The 24,171-nt window shown below is 43.2% G+C and overlaps 1 protein-coding gene across 1 annotated transcript in view; it reads left to right on the top strand.

Annotated features, from left to right (window-relative positions):
* Nucleotides 1-24,171, top strand: part of gmds (GDP-mannose 4,6-dehydratase) — a 78,836-nt gene that overhangs the window by 4,902 nt on the left and 49,763 nt on the right. The window contains exons 2-6 of the mRNA XM_057037732.1: nt 105-149; nt 1,145-1,232; nt 1,466-1,575; nt 15,527-15,719; nt 16,418-16,522. Of these exons, the coding sequence (XP_056893712.1) occupies nt 105-149; nt 1,145-1,232; nt 1,466-1,575; nt 15,527-15,719; nt 16,418-16,522 (541 nt within the window). The remainder of the gene's footprint in view (nt 1-104; nt 150-1,144; nt 1,233-1,465; nt 1,576-15,526; nt 15,720-16,417; nt 16,523-24,171) is intronic.

Genomic DNA, 24,171 nt, shown 5'->3' with positions numbered 1-24,171 from the left:
GTGTTTATCATTGATATAATAAAATAGTGTTAAACGTATTTTGTCAATCTTAATAAAATACATGTGTCTGGTTTACTGATAGATGATGTCTCCTGTGCTTTCAGGATGGCTCATACCTGGCTGAGTTGCTGCTCTCAAAAGGCTATGAGGTGAGTGAGAAAATCTGTCACACCCTTAACAATACCATTTTGACAGCTCAGACACATTCGATGTTAAAATGATTGAGACACACAAATGCCAAGAAATACACGCGGACAGCAACATTCCCTTGATAAGCTTCTTCCAGCACACTCGTGGAATGTTTGTATGAACTCACGAAGCACGCAAAGACCGGCTCATATCTCACTCCAAAAAGACCCCTTCAAACCTTTTACCTCCAGGTCACCCCGTTAACAGGCAAAAGGTTGTTATTATACGGCAATAGGAGTAAGGTCACGAACTTCCACCTGCCCTGCGTGTTAGCAAGAGCACAAAATTCAACCGTCTGTCACTGGATGTAAAGATTAACAAGCTGTTCTGCACTGAGAAGTCATGCACATCTTCACGCTGCATTTGTGCTTGATGCAGCTTCCTGACAGTAGCAGAATGACTTCATTTCCTCTCAAACGGTACAACAGGCACCTTCATTCCAGCTGCTCTGGTCAGTTTTGCCATCCACAGCCTGCCTCGGAGACAAAAGAAGTAGATGGAACCCAGGGAAGGGTCGAGGGATGGCATTAAAGAGCAGAGCGCAGGCAGACAGGAAGTGCACAGTGAATAAAGGAAGTGAGGTCAAGGCACATCATCCTCTCTCTAATGGATTCCCTTGTGCATCGAGTTCGGTTATCTGGTTCGAGCAGAGTTTCCTCATACATTCCCCTCAGAACACAGATCGCAGACATTAAAAACACGGCAGACTGGAGCCACCAGAGCCAGTACTCCGCACGGCACTGGTCCAGTCGCCTTCTGCACAAACACATCAGATAATCGCGCTCAGAAATGGTCAATCTGAAAAAAGCTGAATTGGAAAAGAAAAATTAGCACATGTACAAAAGAAAATCTAAAATATGAAGGAGTAGGTAACAACTGACATTCAGGAGCCAGTTTAATGTGGACATAAAGCCCAATATATGGATTTCCTTGGGTTCATTTGTTTTCCCGGCAGGTTCATGGCATCATCCGTCGTTCAAGTTCATTCAACACTGGTCGCATTGAGCATCTTTACAAGAACCCACAGACTCACAGTGAAGGCAGTAAGTAGCCTGATTAGTTCACACCAGCAAAAACAGTTTTTTTAGGAAAATAATCTGTTTTTAAATGTTTTAACCGTAACCGAACAGATCCAACATATTTTGCCTGATGAGGGCGCTGAAAGCTGATGTAAAACACTTTAAAATGGCCCATTAGACAGAAGCAGGACTGTTTATTTATGTGTTCTGCTCTGCTTAAGAGTGAATCAGTGTGTGGTTTTGGTTCTCTCTGACAGACATGAAGCTGCACTACGGCGATTTGACAGACAGCATGTGTCTGATGAAGATCATCAGTGAGACGAGGCCTTCGGAGATCTACAACTTGGCTGCTCAGAGTCATGTCAAGGTTAGTGTCTGACCACATAAAACTCCACAACCCACTTTTAGGTTTAGAAAATAAACTACAAATAAAGATCTCCTTTCAGAACTGAGGTTTTTTTTAGTGAACAGTGCTTCCCAACTGCCTTTTAGAGTTATTTCCTGTTGAATGTTTTTCGTGTTGAATGTAGCTTATATCGATGTAGAACACCATTCAGGTGCTTTAATGTGGAACTGGGACTCTTGGCTTCTAGTTTCACTTGAAAGAAAGCTGGTTCACTCAAAGGGTTACAAGTTACTGGTGGGAATTTCCAACTTCCCTGTTTTATTTCAATCCATTTGGATTGTTTCTGGCAACGATTAAAGTTTGCACGTAACAGCTTTGCAGCGTCCTCCATAAATAACTTTGTTTGTGGATAGCTGACGGTTGTTGTGACTGTTGAGCAGCAGCTGACCTTAAAACGGGACTGTCAGCTCTGGGAAATCAGCAGCTCGTGGAGAATTCTGGATCTAATTGGAAAGGAAGTAATGTTTTCATGGATGGGTCATTCGGTGCCACAATATGGCTTTTGTGTTGTAGCTCGGGGGGTGATTTTAGGAGATCCCCTGATGCCGCTCCCTTCCTCGCCCACCACACTGGGCTCCAGCCAGTGTTAATACTCCGTCTGTATGGCGGTTTGGCCGGGATTCGAAGCCCAGTTTGGTCAGATCCGGCTCTAGGTAAAATAGCCATTTGTAACGTGATGCTAGATGCTGCTTTCGCTAGTTTCTTAGTCAAACCACACCTGGGATATTTTCGCATAACGGTTAGCATGATTACCTGACAGTAAGGTGGTCACTTCTTTGGCCACAGTCATGATCATTGACATTTCCAAGTCTTCAAGGGATTTACTGTGATAAAAATGACACTGCTTAATCAGTAATTACCTCGAACAATGTTTGATATTGACTATTTGCATATCTAAAGCTAAATTATTGCCAAGTTGACCCATCTCTAGCCCATTTAACAAACCATAGTTCCTGCATGTCTGGCTGTCCTAAACTTTCCTAGTTAATCCCTGTTGTGAGCTTGAAATTAACAAGACAGTAAGAACCGCACGTCTACCTCGGTTTGATGGCCTTGATGATTCCAGACTGGGAGAAAAAGTGAGTGAGAGGATGATGAGTCCTCTCCCCACATCCTCTGTGGCCAGCGGCCCGTGACTTTGCTCCCACCTCCCACATGGAACATCTTGTCCAGGCCACACACAAACTCACACACTCAGTGACAGAAAATCCCTGTACCTGTACCAGTTCCACCGGTGTTTATTTGCTTTCACACCTATAAAACCATTTCTGGCAGCTCCTCACCACATGTTGCCCCCGCTGAACAGCTGAGATGCAGAATTACTGGCGTCAACAGTGCAGAGTCATTTCCAGTCTGTTCCTCCACAGAGGAAAGGATCAGTCACACCGTCATCTCCTCGACCTTCCCAAAAGTCTTCACAATGCTGCCATTTTTCAGGGGAAAGCAGAGCAAGGCGGTACACCCACTGAAGAGCTCGTGTGTGAATTAGGATGTCTGTGTGTAGCTGCTGGTTTCCTTTTGCACAAAGTCACCACTGAGAACAGACAGAAGGGGGTTTTTACCATATCACAGGGCTGAGATGGGACTGGAAGTAGTCACCAATGCAGCCAGTTGTACCGTTAAAAGAACGACAAGATGGGTTTTGTACAGCTAGTTATGTAAAATAAATAATACTGAGTTATTGTTATGACACTACAGCTTTTGGGGGTAAAGAAAGAGCACAGTAATCCAGGTTCTCCACATTAGCCTCCAACCAGACATTCAAATAATGGGATTTTGTTTAGGAAGGATCGAATGGGGTCTTGGATCTTTTTTGATAAATGTATCATCACAGTCAACAGAAAACAGCCCAGAGATTTTGCAGGACCTTATTGTAGTGTTTCTTACCACCAAGCTTGGGTGATGGATTAAATCCAGTTATTGTCATCTGAAGGCTGAGTAAAAACCCTGAAGATGAACTTTACACTGTTTGGGAAAGAGTTGAAGATGGTGTTGAGTGAACAGGAAGAGAGAAAACTCTAATTAATTCATTAATATGCTCACCAGGAACTCTGTTCAGTTTGATCCTGCTTGTTACTGGTGACCAGAGTGTAATTAGTGTATCAAATATGTGGTTAAGAGGCGCAGTATTGATGAGAAATGTGATCTGCTTGTTATCTGACGTGACCTTTTGTAAGGTGTGTAATTTCATAGCAATCCATCTGAATCTTGTCCAAATATTTAATTATAAAGCTGACCTTTCAATCTTTTGGTGGTGAGGAGCCACAAGGTTTTCATGGCAGTTTGTCCATCTGGGCCTGTGGTCAGAATGAGCGACAGGCGGCGCTCGCCACACGGCGGCAGCGGCGGCGGCGGTGACGGCAGCTCTGGCTCCTCTTAAATGAATCTGCAGTCTCCATAGACAAACTTAGGAACAGGGGGAAGAATCTCAAGTCCCAAGCCATGAACTTCTTTAACTCTTTATCACCAGAGTACCGTTGGCAACATAAAGTTGGAAAGGTTGCTGATTAGGAACTATGCAATCCATCTTAAAACAATCCCAAAAAAGTCCCAAAAAACCTTGTCTGTCTTGTGTTGCTTTTTCTAGTCAGAACTTTGCTGGTGTCCAAACTTTGAGTGACAGCTTTCTGGTCAGTTTTTGGGATTGTACAGTTACACAGTAATGTGTGTAATTTGTGCGCTTCAACAAAAGGGTCTAAACTGGACACAACTTTGATTTTGAATTTTGAATCCCTAAATGGAAAAATGTTCCGTGAAGGTTTTAGAAAGAAATACTGACGAGGTTGCCGAAGGTGGCTCTCAGCGATGAATTATTCCTCCTTTTTTGAAAACATGAATACATTGGAAGGGCCTACAGGCCGCTCCCAGTGACGTGCTCTGCATCTGACAGTTCAACACGAGCCCATTGTGTTCTCCCACCGGAGCGCTTCACGGGAAAACTGCGAACAAAACCCTTCAATGTGGCCTCGGCAAATCCCCCACCTGCAGCCCAGACGGGAATTCTTCCTCCACCTCAATCATGACAGGGAGAACCTTATGATGGGAAGAGGTGGGGGATCACAGGAGGTGGAAAATGTCCAGGGAGGTGGTGAGGGTGTGAGGAAGCTGGAAAAGTTTCTGCTCTCTTTGTGAGGGGGTTTGGTCGGACTCGGTTGATTTCAGGAGATACAGCTCCTTCTCGAGTGCTTCCTCTCAAAACTCTCTCTGACTCATGTTAGGATCTCGACAGCCCCGTATTACTCCTTTTCCTATGGATTGCAATCATTTACATTAATTAGGAGCTACATGGAGGTGGGACAGTGATGGATGAGCGGCCTCGGCTCTGCCACAGCTCACTGCTCAGGTTTTTTAACGCTGCGACTGGCGTTTATATGATTCCTATCCAGTCAGTTCTCAGTCGCACACTAGCAGCTGTGAGTTTATCTTGCAGGCGGCCTGTCTTTTCCCTGATTTGAAATCTCAACAGAACCTCGGGGGTTTAAGCTCAATGGAGCGATAGTTTAAAGTCACATTTTCCCATGCGACCTGCCTGCTCAGTGAGCACTAAAAGGAACTGTTGTTGCATTGATGGCCCGGTAATGAGTGGTCAGAACATCTCCCAGAGCATGCTGAACCATATTTTCAAAGGTTAGGCCTCCATGTGTGACATGTCCGCTGGTCTGGGTCGCGAATGGGCTTCAGCTTAAAGAATAGACTTCTCAGTGCCAAGAGAAACAAGTCTGCACTTTCCCCCTACAGAGTCAGGGAATGTTTTGTGGTCGTGCTTTGTGGGTCAGAATTGCGACTGCTCCCCTCATGAGTCAGTTCTTTTTCTGTTTTCCAGCATGGTTGTAACACATGGAAACATGCCGTTTGGGAAAGGAGCAAAGGAAGGTGGGAGGCTTTCTGAGGACTCAAACGACTCAATAAATAGTGAAAGAACGTCTCAATGCTTATCTACGTCTGCGTTGTAAATCAACCTCCAAATATAGCTGTATCGTCAGTGACATTCGGATGGCAAAATTAACGGGGCAGCTGCAGTTTCACCTGTCGCTCGTAGGTGGCAGCAGTCAGCTGAGGTGGGACACAAGAACACTTAAGTTGGTTTCAGTTTTCTTGTTTTCTGTGCTTTTCCAATTACTTTATGATGCAAATTATAACGATAAAGCAGGCAAAAATCAAGGCAATCCTTTAATAATAAACCAATAACACGCAACATATTCTGTTACTGTTCCAGTTAAATTATCGAAAGTCTGTCTTAGCACAACATATTAAAATGCATCCTTTCACCCTGTTGTTTCAGTTAATGTGTAGGATTTTTGACCGTCTAATAACTAAAAATATCTTTAAATTAAAATTAATTAATAGAAAACAAAAAGTGTAAAAGAGCAAAATTACATCTGTATGCACCCATCTCACATGCTAATAATCATTATAGTATATGTTTTCAACACTCACTCACTTTCTACCGCTTGTTCCTCCACTGAGGGTCGCGGGGGGACTGGAGCCTATCCCAGCACAATGGGCGGAGGCAGGGTACACCCTGGACTGGACGCCAGTCAATCGCAGGGCTAACACATATAGACAAACAACCATTCTCTCTCACACTCACTTGGATCAAATTAAAAGAAATAAAATCTATTGATTGCAACCTTGAACCCAGTGTGCTGCGGGAGGCCTTTACACAGCGCCATCTGCAGGCCAGGTTGGAGTACAACAGGCGTGTAGTCGCCAACTTCTGCCACAAGTAAGTAGGAGGAAAAGATCAGAAGCTTTTAGGTTTTAAAAATGGTCTGTTACTGACGAACAGTGATATATGAGCTTGAATGGTTTTCCATTGTATTTCAGCTAGAGTAAATTATGGAGTTCAGATAATTTACAAAAGGTTTGTTTGGTTTTGTTGTGTCGATGTTCTGTGGTCATGCGCCACATTCAACTTGAATTAAGATAAGAAGGACAAAGGCACTTCTTATAACACTTAAAATACAAGTTAACATCATAAAAATTCTATATAATAATATGCCTTTTGATCCATTTAATCAGTCTTATGGTTTATTTGCACTTCTTCGTTTAAGTGGGCTGTAAAACCCAACAAAAGGCCGAAGCCTCACCCAATCCTTCCACCAGGGACGTAAGCTTCTTGCTCACAGTAAACCTTTGTGTTGATCTGTGAACACCAATCCTGTCTGCGGTTGTTTTAACACCCTTGTGAATACTACACACACACACACACACACACACGCACACACATGCACACCACCCCTGATAATGTCATGTTTGTGTGAGTCAGGTCAGCTGTAGGATCCTTCTCAAGAGATGTGTGTGTGTATAATTTCAGAGATTGCCTTATTTTTGCTTTATCATGTCACTTATTTACAGATATTGTTCATACTACCAAGGTTTTATTCTGGCGCGTAGATTTTTTTTTCTCTGCATGTTTGTTTTAATTGATTTTAATTGGTACGTGTCTTAAGCTCACGTCCAGATCATCACAGGTGTGAACACCTTTACAAATGAAGCAATATACAGAGTTTAACAATAATCTTAAAAAGCTGTGAAATGAATGCGGAGTACGATGAGGTTTTTGTGCCTAAAGCTGCTGTTGGGCTGTTGATAATATCTTGGTAGGTCTTCCCAGTTATTATCATTATTAGCTGTGATGGGAAATGAGAGAAGTTGGAAAGGCAGTGTGACGGATGGCTCTTCTATTTGTGGACATTAACTCTTACCGAAAACAATGGTTTTAAGGTTTTCTTGGAACTATTAATCACCAGTGTTGCTTTCTGCCGAGCAGGTTACGTGGATGGGGGCAGGCACTGACTGACACATCAGGCACATGAGCATCAAAAGGTTGGGAGGCAGCCATGTTGATTTAAAGTGTGTAACCTGTTGGCCTGACTGAGCTCATCCTGCAGAGTCATGTATTTATTATTGTTCCAATCCTGGTTTTATCATCGCTACAATCGTTACAATCATATCATTAGGCCATTTGTGGCGGTGTAATCGTTTAAAAAACAAAATAAACTCAAGGTTATCTTGGGGAGACAATTCATTTCCTCATAAACCTGTCTGATCATTTGTAATGAATAATTGTGACCGAGGCAATTCCCCCAGCTAAACCAGTGTTGGATTTTTACCAGGTCACTAACTTGAATGGCATATATTTAACATAACTTCTCCACGTGATCATAATTAAATTTCATACCTGTTTTAATACACAACAACCATCCAATAACCTCCTTGGACGTTGCAGTGAATGCCTGCATGTGATGCTTTGTGTAAAATCAAAAGGAAAGGAGGGAGTGTGGGCGTTTGTAACTGCCACGTCTCTGAAAACGGAACCTTATTAGTCAGGAGATAATCTCTACTTTCTCCTGTGTTGTTTGGGAACAGTCCAAAGAAAACACCCTTCTGTTTTCTTTGCTGATTCTCTGCTGTAACACAGGTTTGCGTGCACACGTCACACTAAACAATCACTGTCAGTTACCGGTAGGTAGGACAGAAAAGTGCTTTTACCCTGCGCGCCTTATCCTCCAGATGTGTTCGTACCCACGCCATGTCTGACTTGTCATCTTTTTCACTCCACTGTAGGTGAACTTGTCATAATCATAACACGTAACTGTAGCTTATTATTGAAGCAGGAGGGTCCCCTCCCAAAAAAGTATTTCTCCCCCCAATTATGAGCAAAAAGCTATACATACACAAACACTGGCAAGGGTGTTCTATTTCCTCCGAATGGTGAGTCGTTTTGGCTGCGACATGCACTCCCACTACCAGACAAACGATTGGGATTTTTAGCTTCCCTCGCTAAACCTTTCCTTCATCTCTGTGCCACTGCTATTGTAATATCTGGCATGTTCGGTAATCTAAAGCTGGTTCTGTTTATACATGTGTGGCCAGCACAGGCCACAACCACAGCTAAACGTTTACAATAACAGCCTCCAAGTGATGCCTTCTGTAATAAAAGTCAAATGCAACGCCTCGTGAAGTAAAACCACTGCGTTATGCTGACCTTACTACCATCCAACTGAAGCGTTGCCCCTCACATGGCAAGATTGTAAACTGTAGAAATGGAACAACCATTTCTTTTTGGAACCTCTGCTACCATCATATACAGGTGTGCTGCGACGAGCTGATAAAGCCGATGTGTGGTGAATGCTAATGTACGCGCACACCTGGCGGACCAGAAGTTATCTTTGGATGACTATATATTTGCAGGTTTTACTGCACAGTTGGTTCTTTTCTCATTTATGGATTTTGACTTGCGGGTTGAGTAAGAAAATATGGTGGATCACAACCAGATGTGAAGGTTCAATGCTACTGTTTTTTTCCTGTAGGGTTATGGATCACATGATGCTACACTAGTCATTGTAACTGTAACACTATCCCCCCATTGCTATTCTCACTGAATGTTACCATGACATCGATTCTGTCATTATAGTGATGTCCAATATATGAGGAAATTGTCTTTATGAGATTATACAATCCTTGTGGGATTTCAAAATTGCAGGCAACAGGCAGAAACAGCTGGACACATAGATGAAAATGGTGCAATGGAATTGAAAGTTCATTTAGTGTGTAGCTATGTTTGTCTGATTGGAAGCATCATAGCTGAAAACCTCATGTTAGGATTAGTATGGAATATTTACCAAAGCGAACCTTTGACCGGCCTTGATGTGGTTAGCTTTTAGAGTTCACTCAGCTCTGGTTCTTCTATTTCCTATAATCCATCAGGCATCTCTTCGCAGTATCACCTGACAAACGCCAGAGGGTGCTCCAGCTCCTTCAGTTCACACTGATTAAGCACACTCAGACAATTGATTGTTGTCAAATGCACACTTATAATAGATCTGATTTAACGAAATAAACAAACAAACAAAAAAGATCAACCGAGGCAGCTCAGCAGGAGTGTGATTGCCGTATGCTGTTGTTAGACCAGACAATTGATACACTTTAACGCATCGTTTTCTTTGTGTTTTCCTGTTGACAGAGAAGGAGATGATTCTTGACAATGAGCTAATGTACAAGTTTCAGCAGAATTCCATATATTCCAGTGACCTTTACATTTTAATTCTCTCTCTTTTCCCCCTAAAATAGCCTTGTTTCTCAGATGGATGAACACATTTCAAATTTACAATCTTGGTCAAGCAGTAAGGTTTGGTGAAAAGTCACCATTTTTTGTTTATTTGCGGGATTACTAAAAACTTTAAATTCACATTTAGACGGGTTACTGCCAAGTAACCCATCATAACAGGGTCTGGCAAAGCTAACATTGGCAATTTATTCAGATTATAATTTGAGAATTTTCCTCAGATCAAGTATGATCATTTTCTTTCAAATAATATTTATCATTGCGTAAAATTGCTCCTTGCTGGTGGTGTGAGTGCTCCTCAGGTCAAAGTTGTTTCTGTTATGACCATCACGTACCAGAGATTCATCTCATTATCAATGGGTAGTTGGGTCCAGAGATCCATGGACACGGGCCCTTGGAAAACTTGTCAAAACACCCAGACGGGAAGCAAATACTGGAGTTCTGAATATCTGAATATGCATATGAAGTGTAGGGTATCACTGAAGAGGAAGAGAATTCATACGCAGTGCTTTGAATTGGGCTCTGTGAGCCTGGATGTGTATCCGCTCCCACGCAGCAAATGGGTAAGGTGACCTGGGCTGGACGGGTTGTGGTCAGCCTCTCCGGGAAGATGAAGATATAGAAGAGAACTCTGTTGCTACAGCTGCTGCCAAAGAACTGAAACGGTGACACCAGACACATGAAAAAAAGTGCCACCACCGGCGATGCGTTTCCCCCCAAATAATTTAAAGATTGTAATGCCCAACTAATTGTGACTCCACTTAGTCTATAGATTTTACCAACATTTGTGTATTTTTTTTTGTCAGCCTCCACTGGAGGGTGCTAAAACTGATAGAAGAGCAGTTGACACATGCCAGGACATGTGAGCAGCCCCTAAGATGCACTATATTCGTTTTCATCAGGACTTTGTTTCAGTGTGTGCAAATATAATGATATTTTTATGTAGCAAACAGCTGGATAACCAGAGGTTGAGCTTGTGGTTTACACGAGTTGCTGTGGGATCGTGGGATATTGGGGGTCAGCAGAATTTCCTTGTCCTTCGAAGAGGCGATCAAATGGGCTCAGTTGTTTAACGTACAGCTTCTTTACCATAGGTTTGACCTGGCACGGAACAGCCTGCTTTTGAAAATCTCCTTTTGGGATAGGATTGTAATTGTTTTAGCCATCCTTTCCTGGAAATATTCCTGGTGTGTGTTCCTTTGACACCGGCTTTCCCTTGCGGAGGGGATAAGAAGAGGAAGATAAAGAAAAGCTCCTCTGCTGCCTGCTGTTGCACGGAGAATGCATTTCCATTGATATCTCAAACTTCCAACAGAGCACTTCCCCTTCCTGTAAACCGTTTCCACCACAGGCCTCCTCAAAAGGCTGGTCCTTGTGCAAGACTCTCGCCCGCAGCATGCTGACCCCTGCTCCAGTGTTCCCACCCTGGTGAGTGACGCGGATGGAATCAAGGTGGACTTGAACCTGAGCAATTGTTTGCTGCTAACCTTTGTGCGTGTCCGTGTGCATTTGTATAATCTGGCTCTGAGCTGCCTGCTGATGAAATGCTGCTGTCATTGAAGACCATGGGATGGTAATGGTTGAAGTACTTGAGGAGTAAAGATTAGCTCATGTACAAGGACAGCCCAGGGCGCCGTCATCAAGATGGATGACTAGTGTTCATTTCAATTACACAATGTATTATAGTGCTCAGATGTTTTAGATCCTGTGTAAACACACAACTTGAAGTAAATAGGAACTGTGATAACTTGCGATTGTAGTTCAGCATGTTCATATGTAGGCATGCATCAGTGTTGTCACTCATCTGAGGTGCATATTTTGTGTGTCTGAAGACTATGAACCTGGTACAGATTTATATATGGGACCCACAGTCACACACATTAACACATCACAAGCTAATACATCTTTGGCATTATACAGTCTTTTACGATAAACGTTTGGCTGTCAAGTTTGTCATTCTGTCCACTTTTGTCAAGCCCTCGCCTTGCACGTGTGCAGAAGTGAAGAAATAACAGGGAGTGCTGGGAGAGACTAGAGAGGGGTTGAGGATGGTGAAAGATACATAGGAAGGCTTGCAGATAAGAAAGTATTAATGTCTCTAATCCACTTTAGTTGAAAGCTTTGTGTGTGACAGCGTTGGGGAGGGATTGGAAGGAAAGTTGGCCTCCAGACATTGCATCAATGTTTATGACCCCTCCCACCAATGGATGGATGTGGTCACAAACATGCAACTGTCTGACTATGCTAAAGAAAGAACGAAACACACAGGAGAGAGCCGCCCTACAAGACAGACCAGGAGGTATTTATAACCCAACAGGCACCACGACACTGCCCAGCCATAACCTGAATCTCACTTGCCATTTGCTGCTCTGCTCTTATCTGGGGCCTAAGCAGGCTGGGTGGACTCTGTGGAGTTTGAGGTGGAGCAGGACTTCACAGCAAGAGAGAGGTTGTGTAAACCAGCCATTATGCTAGTCCAGAATCTGGGCTCCAGTTTGATCACATGGCTGTACGACAGCTCCCAGGACAACCAGAGTGTGTGTTGGTATGTGTTATTGTGGCTGACTGTGGTCTGTGTGTGTATTTATGGGTGTATGTTCCTGTGGTGGAGTATGAATATGAATTTGTGTGACACACACACACACAGATCACAAGCATACACTGCATAGAGAGGGAATGGGTGTAGAAGAATGTGCCAATTTGTCAAGTCTTTACCCCCTACCACCCCCACCTTCTCCTAATCACAGATGATGTGGGCTGCTGATTACAGCCAAATGGCGCGGGAGCAACAGCTGGAGATGGTGATGGGGGTGGGTATTTAGGAAGGACGTAGGGTGGAGGTGCAAGGGGATAAGTTTGGTCCAGGCAGGGGGTCTCAGATGTGGGAGGTCCTCCGTCACCTCTTCATAGAAGCTTCCTTTTGAAGTCATCTGGTTTTGATCAGCTGATAGAAGGAGATGTTATCTCTTATTTGGGATGCTGCTGGGATTGTTCACAAAAATAATGAAAATTGAAAATTGTTCACAAAAATAATAATGAAGACAGTCATAACTGGCATATTGTAAATATAGTTGTGTTGGTTTGGTCACTCCCAACTTGGGGAACCAGGTGGTTTGGGCCTGTAGCCATTCAAACCTTTAGGAATCATCTGGTGGATTGCCCTTTGAGTAAACCTTTTATGTGTTTAGCACAGTATACACAGGTCTGCTGAGGCATTACCAGATCTGAAATTATTCTTTTTTTTTTTTTTACAATTATCTAATAGCTGAGACCCATCCAGCTGTCTAGTGTTTCTAAGTGTGGTCTGGGATGTGCAGGGATGGTAAAGGTGGAGAAATTTCCCTCCACCTGCTCACATTAACGTCAAAAGAGTGTGGCAGAAAGTGTGAAGGGATCAGAAAAGAAGTGCAGGAAAAAAAAAAGAACATGCCTGGAGGGAGAAAGGGACTTTCCAGACTCTACGGTATAAATCCTGAGCTTGACAGCAAATCTCTTGCTCTCAGTCAACCTGTCCTGACAGACACTCAAACAGCATGCAATATTTCTCCACACATGTGCTGCCCACCCTCCCACCTCTCTCTCTTATCCACCTGAGCTGTTTGACAGGTATTTGTTTATTGTCATAGCTACAGTGGGCTCGGATTCCTGCTTGAGCACACCTTGAGACTCAAAAGCAGATATGCCATTGCAAGGATGAATGAACACGGTTGAAGAGGATTAGTTGGTAGATGCAGTCATGCCATGTGCAGATGTCCATTTTTGATCGCCCCCTTTAAACCTGAAGCTGTCTTGTCCACTTGCGTTCCTCAGAGAATGTACTTGCTGGTAAGAAGGAAAAGAAAAATCTGTCTTAAGGTATTTTGGTCCTTTTTTCGTGAAGATTGGTGCCAACAAACACAAAGTGGTTTCAGGTCAGAATACTGGTGAGCTTTACTGGGAATAAATCTGTCATCTCACAAGATGAAAGCCTGTCAAAGATTCCTGTCATCAGATAAGAGAAAAACTGATAAAAATGGAGCTCACAGTCTTTTCACCACGAAACCTTTCAGGATCCTTTCTTTTGCTTTTGCCTTTCATAAAGCACTAGATTGCAGTGCGTCTTTAGCTATTTACCACCATGCTGTAGCATCATGCATCTTTGATCTGATCCCTTCATCCTACAATTCAGCCCTAACCACCATCTATTTTGTGCAGTTATTAATGTTTTAATCATATTCAAAAATTCATAACAATTCTTAAATGACCCACAAACAGTCTAAACCCTAAATGATTAATAGTCTTTATGTTATTGTCTGAATTTCAAAGACACACAGATTGATACAATTACAAGAAAGATTAGTAGTTTGGTTTTTCATTAGCCATTTAAAGAGGAGGAGGGATTCAGCAGTGCACCATGATCTTTTTATTGGAAATTTAGATTTATCTCTTGGTTTGGTAGTGCAAACAGGAGCAGAACTAAACAATTTGACCCCGTTATAGAGGCGAACGTGACACCGCCACAACTGCCTCTCAATTAATGACAGAGGCCAAAACATCTGGATGCAAATTAGAATAGTGTAAATACTTTTTAACACCCCCCCCCCCAAAAAAAAAACAAAAATTCTGCTCTGCACAATAGTTTAATTTTCTGCTTTTATGTCTAATTCTAATGTGGATTTTGTGATCAAAAGTTTTAGCATCTTGAAAATGTAAATTCCTAAATTTCTGTAATGGAGATTATATATAACTCAAAGACAAACCAGCAAGCATGCACAGAATCACATTCCTCACATTCACTCATGCAGTCCTGCTAGAGACCTTGTGTGAACAGGAAAGAAATGAAACCATGTATATCCTGTACATTTAGAACCTTTTTAAACATTTCACTTTTTTGGGAGCAGTGGCAAAACGCAACGCTGACAGAGCCTGGCTGACTTCCCAGAAAAGAACAATATCTGCTAGCTCGACTGAGGGGCCCAGCGGCCACCCGCCAGACGCGCACACATGCACAAATGTCTGGCCTTTTAACAGTCGACGCTCTGGCCCTGCCTAACATAATGACAGAGAATGGAGGCATTAAAGCAATTTGTTTGATTTAAGTTGTCAAGGCATCCTGGACCCTGCACCTCTCAGCTGGTTTTGATACTTGCAGCGTGTGCGTCAGGAGCGCTCCTTGGTATTGGAACAGGCAAAAGGTGGTGCTCACAGACACTAAGAAAGGGGGGTCTTGGTGGAGGAGGTGCTGCAGTAGCATATAATAAAGTTTATGACTTTATGAGGTCCAGCAAGAGTAAGCGGGGACGCAGTGGGAGGAGGAAGGAAGGGAAAGAGGCGGAGTGACACAGGAAGGTGGACCTGAGAAACCATTACATATATATGTCTGCATGTGTGAGAGAGACTGTGTGGCTGAGTGTCTCTCTCTCGCTCTCTCTTTTCTGTCTCTGTTCAAAAACCAATTTGCCAAAATACAAAAAAAAACATTTAACTGGAATGGCTAATAATGCTAAGCTGCTAAGTGTAATCGGATCAAAAGACCCACTTTTGCACACCCTGTGTGTGTGTGTGTGTGTGTGTGTGTGTGGGGGGGGGGGGGGTGGAGGAATAGAGGCCCTGTGTTTTGGTTCCAGCTTTAAATAAGGGGTCTTTATCTGGTGCTGATGTGAAAGCACTAAAGGCCAAGTTGCTCCAGGTGGAGTTAGCACTAACCAACGTGGCTTTCAACTGTCATGCCTGGTTTGCAACCCTGACACTTGCAGAATGTCGCTCATTCACACAGTCATGCTTGCACACATCCATTTCTAAGTTGGAGTGACTTCTCCCTCAGTAATCCTCTTTTTTTTCCCCTTTGTGTCTCTTTCGTAGGTCTCCTTTGATTTGGCAGAGTACACCGCTAATGTGGATGGTGTGGGCACACTTCGTCTCCTGGATGCCATTAAGACATGTAATATGACTGACAGCGTACGGTTTTACCAAGCCTCAACCAGTGAGCTGTATGGCAAAGTACAGGAGATCCCTCAGAGGGAAACCACCATCTTCTACCCCCGCTCACCTTATGGTAACGATTACATTTGCAATGACACTGTCGGTTAATGTAAATACAAATCTTTCTTTGGTGAAATTATCGGGCCACTAATACTGAAACTGCACTTTTTTTTTGAGTTGGTTGGTGCGTGTCAGGGTTTGAGCTCTCGTACAGCCTGAGGCCAAATGTCTGATTGAATGCTGGAGCGGCTCTTGCTTTAACAAAGACACCTTTATAACCATACTTAAGCACAGACACATGCAGGCTGTACACGTGTGTGAGTGATCAGGTTTCTTGCCCTCTGTTGTCTAAATCGCTCTTCTCGCCAGCACTTTCCTCATCTGTCAGTGATCAATCTGAGGCTGTATGGGAGGTGCATACCATTGGATTAATTAGACTTAGGGAGGCAGAGGCTGCTGTGGTGTGCAGCCTACAACTTATGTAGGGGACACCTCCCTTTCCTCTGGCATTCTTCTCATCATTGGAGTAAGTGGGAGGAGGATGATGATGAGAGCGAGCGCTATTTGTACGAGCTTGGAATTGATCAACCAGTATCAATCATTCGATCAGATCAGATCAATCATTTTTGCAGCGCTTCAGTTTTTAATGGTCGTCAAGGGCACCAGTTTGCTGTAACTGAAAAAGAGGAATAAATAATGAATAAAGTGTTTGAAATGATGTCGATCGCGGTTGTTGTGATCTAATTTCTGTCCCTCCACCTCTGCTCTCAGGTGTTGCTAAGCTCTATGCTTACTGGATCGTGGTGAACTTCCGGGAGGCCTACAACATGTTTGCTGTCAACGGGATCCTTTTCAACCACGAGAGCCCGAGGAGAGGTGAACAGACAGTCATCTTACTGCTCTTTGTCTTTCTAAATGCTCTATATTTCCAAATAATCAAGTACCAGCAGCAATAAGCAGAATAAATGATTGACTAAGCACACCCACATCTACAAACAGCTGATAGGTTTGTTATAATAATTGGATTTAAATTTCACGCAATATTTACCAGAACAGCATTTTTAAATTATATCTATATTACCGTTCCAATCTTACAGTGAAACTATTGTTCTCACATAGTTTGGCCAGCAGGTTAACCCCCGTATGACAGTTAAAGAGAATGTAAGTTTTTGTTCCCGTGTTCATTTACCACTGGCGCCACAGTAAGTCTAACTGGTGACACATACTCACACAAATTCTGACACATATTGAGCGGGTAGTGGTCATACTTTTTAATATGTGCACAGAGACTTGTGGGTCGCAGGCACAGGTTTAACCCGATTTACACGCACCGCAACCCTAAATGAATACCACATGAGTGCAAGCCCCTGTGGTGCACCCAGGTCAGCCGCTCAGGTGTTTATGATTTATCCCCTAATGAAGGCCCTGGCCACGACCCCAGCCAAGGTCAGGGGTCATCCAGTAAACTCTAATGGGTAACCACTGATAGATAGGTGTGGGAACTGGCGTAGTTTACAGCGAGTTCAGCAAAGATGGCCATCAAGGGCTTGTAATGGAGAGCAAGTTAACAACCTGAGAATGACATGTGATGCAGTCAAGCAAGAAAAAATGGATGAGGAGTCACGATCAAAGGTCATTCTTATCAATCAATGGAAAATGAATCTCATCACACTTAGATTTCTGCACTCAATCAAACACAGTCCTTAACGAAGTGGTGAAACTCAGAAAAGTTGGTGTCCAGTTCTACACATACACACAATGGCCATAAAAGGGAAAGCCTGCTGGCTGCTCGATAACACGTCCCCACTCTTATGGGCTTTGGTCAGCTCTTTCTCTTTTCTGCCTTTTCCTTCTCTTTCCCATCCCCCAAACAACACACACGCACGCACGCGCGTGCACGCGCTCTTCTCCTTCTCCATGTATTACTGTTCATTTCTCTGCAGTCAGCCTTTCTCCAGAAGGCCAGTGGGTTTGCTCCTGCTGCTTCTATTCTCAGAGGTATGGCTGTTTTTGCACATAAAGCAGGAACACTACACTATGATGTGGCCACATGTGCCATGGCTGCATTGCACAACCCAGGGTTGCGCTTGTGTTGGCTGAATTGGCCCGTATTTACCCAGGCCCCTCATGGCTGCTTTGTGACCCTCTCACCACTGCTGCAGTGAAGTGGCGTTTGGCCATTCACTCTGGTGGCCGCAGGAGGGTTTCGGAGCAGAGGAGACAGTGGTTTGACCTGCAAACCTCCCGATGGCATATTTTTTGCAACATGAACAGCTAAATGACAGATAAACAATAGTGTACTATAATGTGGAAAAGTTTTCTTGACATTGCAGTCAATAGTAACAAGAAATGTTGTGCTCGGTCTTCCGCCATTCTTAAATAGTTTTACTTTCACTGTAAAAATACAAATGTCTCAACCATTCAGGTACACAAAATACCTGTACCTGAGTTTCATTTATGAAAACCTTTACAATATTGATATTATGGCCTAGTTGATGTGCACTTACACACTAACAATAAGTCTGTATATTCACTGTTTTGGTTTTCTGACCTTGGAGAGTTTTTAATATAGAGACCGTTACAGTGACTTGATGCTGTGTGCTGCCCTTTCTGTCTTTATAATGTGGCGTTATGTGCCACATTATACCTCTTGAGGGAGGAAATTCATGGATTTTGCACCACTCCCCAGCTCTCAACTCTTGCACAGGCACAGCTGCGATGCTATTACCAGAGGGTGCCAGCAGTCTATACAAATATATCCTTGTAATTTATGAAATTAACAGCCAAACCAGCCACCATCTATGTCATGGCCTCGTCTGGGATGTCACATGTGGCGACCTGGTGACTGCTGGGCAGGGTTGTGGAGTGAAGAATGTTTCCCCTCTGTCTCTCACAGTGCCCAAGGTGACTTAATCCCTGTAAGAATGTGCTTCTGGTTTTTCTTAGATTTCTCATAAATACCTGACCACTGCTGTATAGGGATGAAATTGGACAGCCAGGTCGAAAAAATATCCCAGTGGAAATACAGAATAGAGTGAAGCATAACAGAAGCCTGGATGTGCTGGCCAGTTCACACTGTGGCTAGCTCTCTTGGTTTGATTAGTTGTTAGCCATAACAAACAACCCTCACACTGACTCTGAAGAGGGGGATTACCGTTAGCAGGGGTGCTAAATGGGCTCCACAAAACTATGACATATGAGACAGTGCAGGACTTTGCTGTCTCTTGGCATCAGCGAGCGGCGGTCAATCCTGTCCAAACAACCAGTGCATTTATTTATTTGATCATCCTGCTCAAGACACTCAGGACCTTAACATGACCCAAAATATAGTTTTGACACTAAAAGACCAAACTCAAGTTTAACCAGTTGTCATTAACAGTCTGTTGATCCAAGGCTCAGCATTGAAATGGAGAATTAATCTGTTTTGTTTGTGGCTACTCTGACCGCTCCAGTAGTAGACTAATACAGTGGTGAACTTGGGGAAGTCCATCCATCTCTCACCCTGAGAGCTCTGCGGTTCATGCTTGGCAGTATAGAATAATATACTGTTATGTTGTGATAGAAGACCAGTTACCACTGAGGAAGGTATAGCAGTGCTGCCAAGGTCTGTGTCGCCCCTCACTCACACATACTGCAAATAAGCCTCTGCATGCCTTGGCTTCAGCTTTCTGCTTTTGTTGAGGCTTTTCCCCAAAGGTCAGATCACTTGACAGATGTGTAAAACGATATATTTTCTATTTACCGGAGAGTTTATTTTAAAAGAAAATCCTCCGAATTAAATGACTCGGTCTGAAGGTGTGGAAGGGAATGCTGCCGTTTTGCCTTTCTTTTGTTATTCATTCCTTTGTCTGGTGTGGATGGCATTTTCAGAATTTGGAGTTCCCCGTGCAGACGACCACGCATTAAAAACAATCTCCATGTCCACAGACCACCAATAGACTGTAGCATACAGTATATGCTGATAGGTGATGGTAAAGAACAGCGTCTGACACGCTGAATCTGGACTGTTGACAAAGCAATGTCATTGTCTGGTCCCTGTTATACACTAGAATCTACAGGACATGCTGTTGCACGTATCAAGAATCTGGTTGCTGCCTATTAATTGGAGTGATGATTAATCATTTGCCTATGAAGAAAAGCAAGTTTTTAACATTTTCCAGGTTGAAAAAAAGGACAGCGAATCTGTTAAAAATGGTTCATTGCTGTCAATGAATCAGGCTGTTTTTACTTGTTTTCAGTCTTTGGGGGAGAAAAAAGCAATCTTTCATTTGCTCTGCATGTGTAGTGTTGCCAGCACTTGTGCTCAAGCAAAACAAGGTTTATCTTCTCGCATCCTTTTCCCTAAAGCTTCTCAGCTTACCTTCCTCCACCCTGTGTTGCCCATTCGTTTTTGTTGCGTCACAACCGATTTCTCCAACATCTCTATCTGTTCGGCACATCCTCCCCGCCACGCTATCCCTTCCCTCTCTGCACCCTCCCCACTGAATCAGGCCAGAATGAGGACAGCAGTCTGTCAGGTGTGAATAGACACTCTGTTGGTAGATTTGAGTGCATGACCTCTCCTGGGTCCAACCCAAATATTCGTCTCCGTCAAGGCTCCTGAGAATGGGAATTGTGCAATAACAGTGATGGCAGATACTGACAGGTCTTTGGCCTGGGTGAAAATTTGGCTAGCCTCTCATTACAGGAATGATTCCTCCTGCAAAATCATTCAGTTTCACTGTAAAGTCAAGTATTTTGTTCAGAACTTTGTCCAAGAAGAGGTGAGACGCATTTTTTATGTTGTAAACAGTCTAAAGCATCAGACTAAATCTTGACAACAACATGGGAGTGGTGGTAAGAATTAAGAGTTGGATTTTTGAAATCTACCACACCACTTTCACTCCCTAGACCAGTGTAGGATTATGAGATTTGCAGCTTTCCTTGAATTCCAGAATAGGTGTGTAAAGGGTGTATTAAGGTAACCCAAGGGTTCCTGTTACAACAGTTATAGTCAAATCAAAGTCTGGCTTTTTCCCCCCCTCCGTTTTGGAACATGGTTGATCAAGGAAAGCTCACGGCAGAAATAAGACATAAAACATTTGAAAAAGAGGTGGTTGCTATTTTAATTTCTAATGCGAGTATTCAACCTTCTGAAATATGGCTCACTGAAGTACTGTAGTGTGGTTTACCAAGTCATTCCACATTTTTGTGGGGAAAAGGGAGAACTTCCTGCAGAATCACCTGGGAACACACTGACGCGGTGATGAGAAACATACGGCAGCTCTCGAGTTGGATGGGGACTTGGCTAAAAATGGAAGAGGAGACTCTACAAGTGCCAGTGTTGCAATAAATATCAACTTGGTAAATTATTTTGCTCTACTCTGTTTTTCCAGAGCTAAAACACCATAAAACAGAGTCATATCATTTTTCGACAATCTTTTGAACGTCCCACTGCACAGCACATGCGCGCGTTTGTGGTTTTAACACAGCAGTTTGTTGAACTATTGTCCCATGTATGCATGCGCAGGAATGTAACCAATTTATTGTTGAACTCATGTCACCTCTGCTATGATAGGTGCTCATTTGCACTCTTCAGTTTGTTTGCATTGGTCCATTATCAATCTACATCACAGATCACATAAGTCACAAGTGAGCTAGCATGTTAGCAACCCAGAAAATTTGGCGCAAGGCTGTATTACATATACAGAACATCACACTGGTCCGTATACATGCAGGAGATGATGGGCTCTCATTCACATTATCTGATTGTGTTTGCTCGATTTTTAAAACTTTGATTTTGTTCCAGCTAACATGTAAATGCACTTCTAGAGTCTAGTTTTTGGCAGACTAAGGCAGATATTCAGTCTTTGAAGTGTCACCTACAGACTGTTTTAAAATGGAGGTCATAAGCCCAATGTCTATACAACATGTCTATATTAAAGACCAATCTCTTGACCCATGTCACCATTTACCTTTCATCCAGATAAATCAGTTTAATTTTTTCGTTCTTTCTTGCATTTCTGATTAGATAATTGTAAAAAAAAAAAGAAGTTCTACTCTCTGACATGTCAGTAGGTTTATTTTTACTGATATACACTTTTTTTATCCAGTACTGCTCCAACAATTCAGTTGTCTTCTCCCTGAACCCTCCCTCACCTGAGCCCATCCTGTCAGGACTCATATGGCCTGGCTCTAGGAGACATCGTTGCTCATTTCTCCTCACTCTTCTCTGTCAGTCCCCCCTCCCGTTTTAATCCTTCAAAAATATTTGGGGGAAAAACTGTGAGTAAGAACTACAGTATGGTGCTCAGTTTTCATGGCTCAAGGTTTTATTAGACTTTCTGCTGGGCCATGGGCAAGGTTAAACGTGCAAGCTGCCTTACTTGTGCTCCAAAGCTGCTGTTAGCCCCCCTGGCTCCTATTTTGCCCACCTCCACCCCTCTCCCCATCTGTCATGCAGTGCTGTTGCCAGTAAAGGAAACACATTAACACCCAGGCCAGTAACAGAGGATGCTTTGTCTGCATACAGGCAGGCTGGACCATAGGGTCCATGCTCTGGTCCACACCACGCCAATTAGAGCAGGCAGGGAGCAAAGCCACTCCAAACAAAGGTGTGAGCTTTATAAGCACTCTACAGGTGTGCTCGGGGGGAAATAATACCTTTTTATTGCTGATTGGGTGTACTGTACATTTACACTCTATCCCTCTACCATTTTAAGAGCTAATTTGGTCCTTTGGTTAGACGACCTGTATTTAACCTGCACACTTGAGTTTCCCGAAAGATGCTGGACCAAATCAAACTTTTTACTATCGCAGTTACTCTGTTATATTCCCCATGTGCTCATATAAGCAATGCGTGTTTTGCATTTCATTTTTAATTTTATCTTTATTTTGTAATCTGGAAATGTAAAATGGTTTTGGGATACTTAGTTAACGAGGTTTTAATGTCAAAGTCAGCTTAAATAATTTGTCAGACCAGCAACACATTTAAAGCAATATGAGCCTGTGGAGTTCCCTTATGAATCTATTTCATCAGTTGTTTGGGCTCTGGATGGATTTGATTGTATTACTGTCTTAAACACCCAAAAGCTTGGAAGAATGCAGGAGACCAAAGCTGACATAACGTATCAGTAGCAGATCACTGAGTGCTGCACAATATTTGACGTCAGACAGCTTGAGCACTGGTTCCCTCCAGGTGTGAGAGGACCTGCAGGCAGATGAGATCATAAAAACTGAGTTTGATCTCACATCTGACATGTGGGGCTAGGCATACAATGATGCCATGTCTTCATAAATATTCAGCTATTGTGGAGAAATGTATTGTGATGATCACATTTTTATTTCAAATAGTGCAACTAAGGTTGAATAGAGCCTCATTTAAACTTTGCAAAAAAACCAGCAATGACACAGCAGCCATGTGACCTGCCACCAACACACAACATGCTGTATTTTGTCAAATAAGCGTGTCTAACCTCCTCTGGTCTGCTTTTGCTCAGTCTGCCCAGGGCTGTCGCTTTGCCTATGAAATAATTATTACAAATCTGGTGCATTCACATGATTGGGTTCATGGGATTTTCCGGTGCCTAAATGGAGTCTGGTCCTTGTCAGGGCTGCAGTGATACAGTGTCGAGACTGAGTTGCTGTTTTATGGGCAGCAAAAAGGCAACATTCATCTTGGCCATGATGAATTATAAGAGCAACTCACAGGAACTCTTAGACCAAGAGAGGGTCGCACGAGGCTGTAGGAGATTTATTTACAAAAACAGGATGGTTAAAATAGCTATCTGTGAAATGTGCATCCACAGCTTTCCTTTGAAATTAGATTTTGGCATATCACCACTCTGAATCTCTTATTTCGGCCTATCTTAAGAAGACAGAAGCACCTCTACCAACAATGTTATGCATAACATGCTCTTCAGATTTTATCCACATGTACAAGATCTACTATTTTTCATCATTGAGTCTAAAGTGGATCAGGTACCTGCGTGTTGAGATAAGATGCACAGTCTGCAAGTCTTTACATGCTTTTGAGGAATAAAAATGGAACTCTAACATGCCAGCAAAGTATTTGCATGACACTGTAACACTGCATTACCCCCCCCCCCCCCCCCCCCTTCCCCACACACACACACACACACACATCAACTTGATAAAAGAGTTATTTTAAACAATACAGTGTCGTGTTTGGGTTGGAAGTCTGTCGCAGGCTTTTGTGGCTCAATGTCACATCGACATTGCCAGGAACTTCTTTTGCCCTTTTAACCAGTCATTAGTTGCTCATTTGTTTAGCCACAGATCGTTGTGCCACGTGCCTCCGCTCTGAATGTCGAGCATCACTGGGCGACCTGGCAAATGAACTGGCTGCAGTGGTTCCGAACTGGACACGGCGCCGGCAGGAGCAGGGTGGTCCTGCTCAGTTGTCATTTCTTTCACTAGAACTTCCCTGTTGTGCTGGCTTCAACATATTGATGCTCTGAGATTTGTTTTGGCAGCAAGCCCAGATTCGACACTGAAACTGTGAATTAATGAGGAAAATGAGAGGT

The sequence above is a fragment of the Takifugu flavidus genome, chromosome 7 (assembly GCF_003711565.1).
Source record: "Takifugu flavidus isolate HTHZ2018 chromosome 7, ASM371156v2, whole genome shotgun sequence".
Taxonomy (NCBI): domain Eukaryota; kingdom Metazoa; phylum Chordata; class Actinopteri; order Tetraodontiformes; family Tetraodontidae; genus Takifugu; species Takifugu flavidus.
Note: the sequence above shows the minus strand (reverse complement) of the source record. Positions and strands in the feature narration are given on the sequence as shown.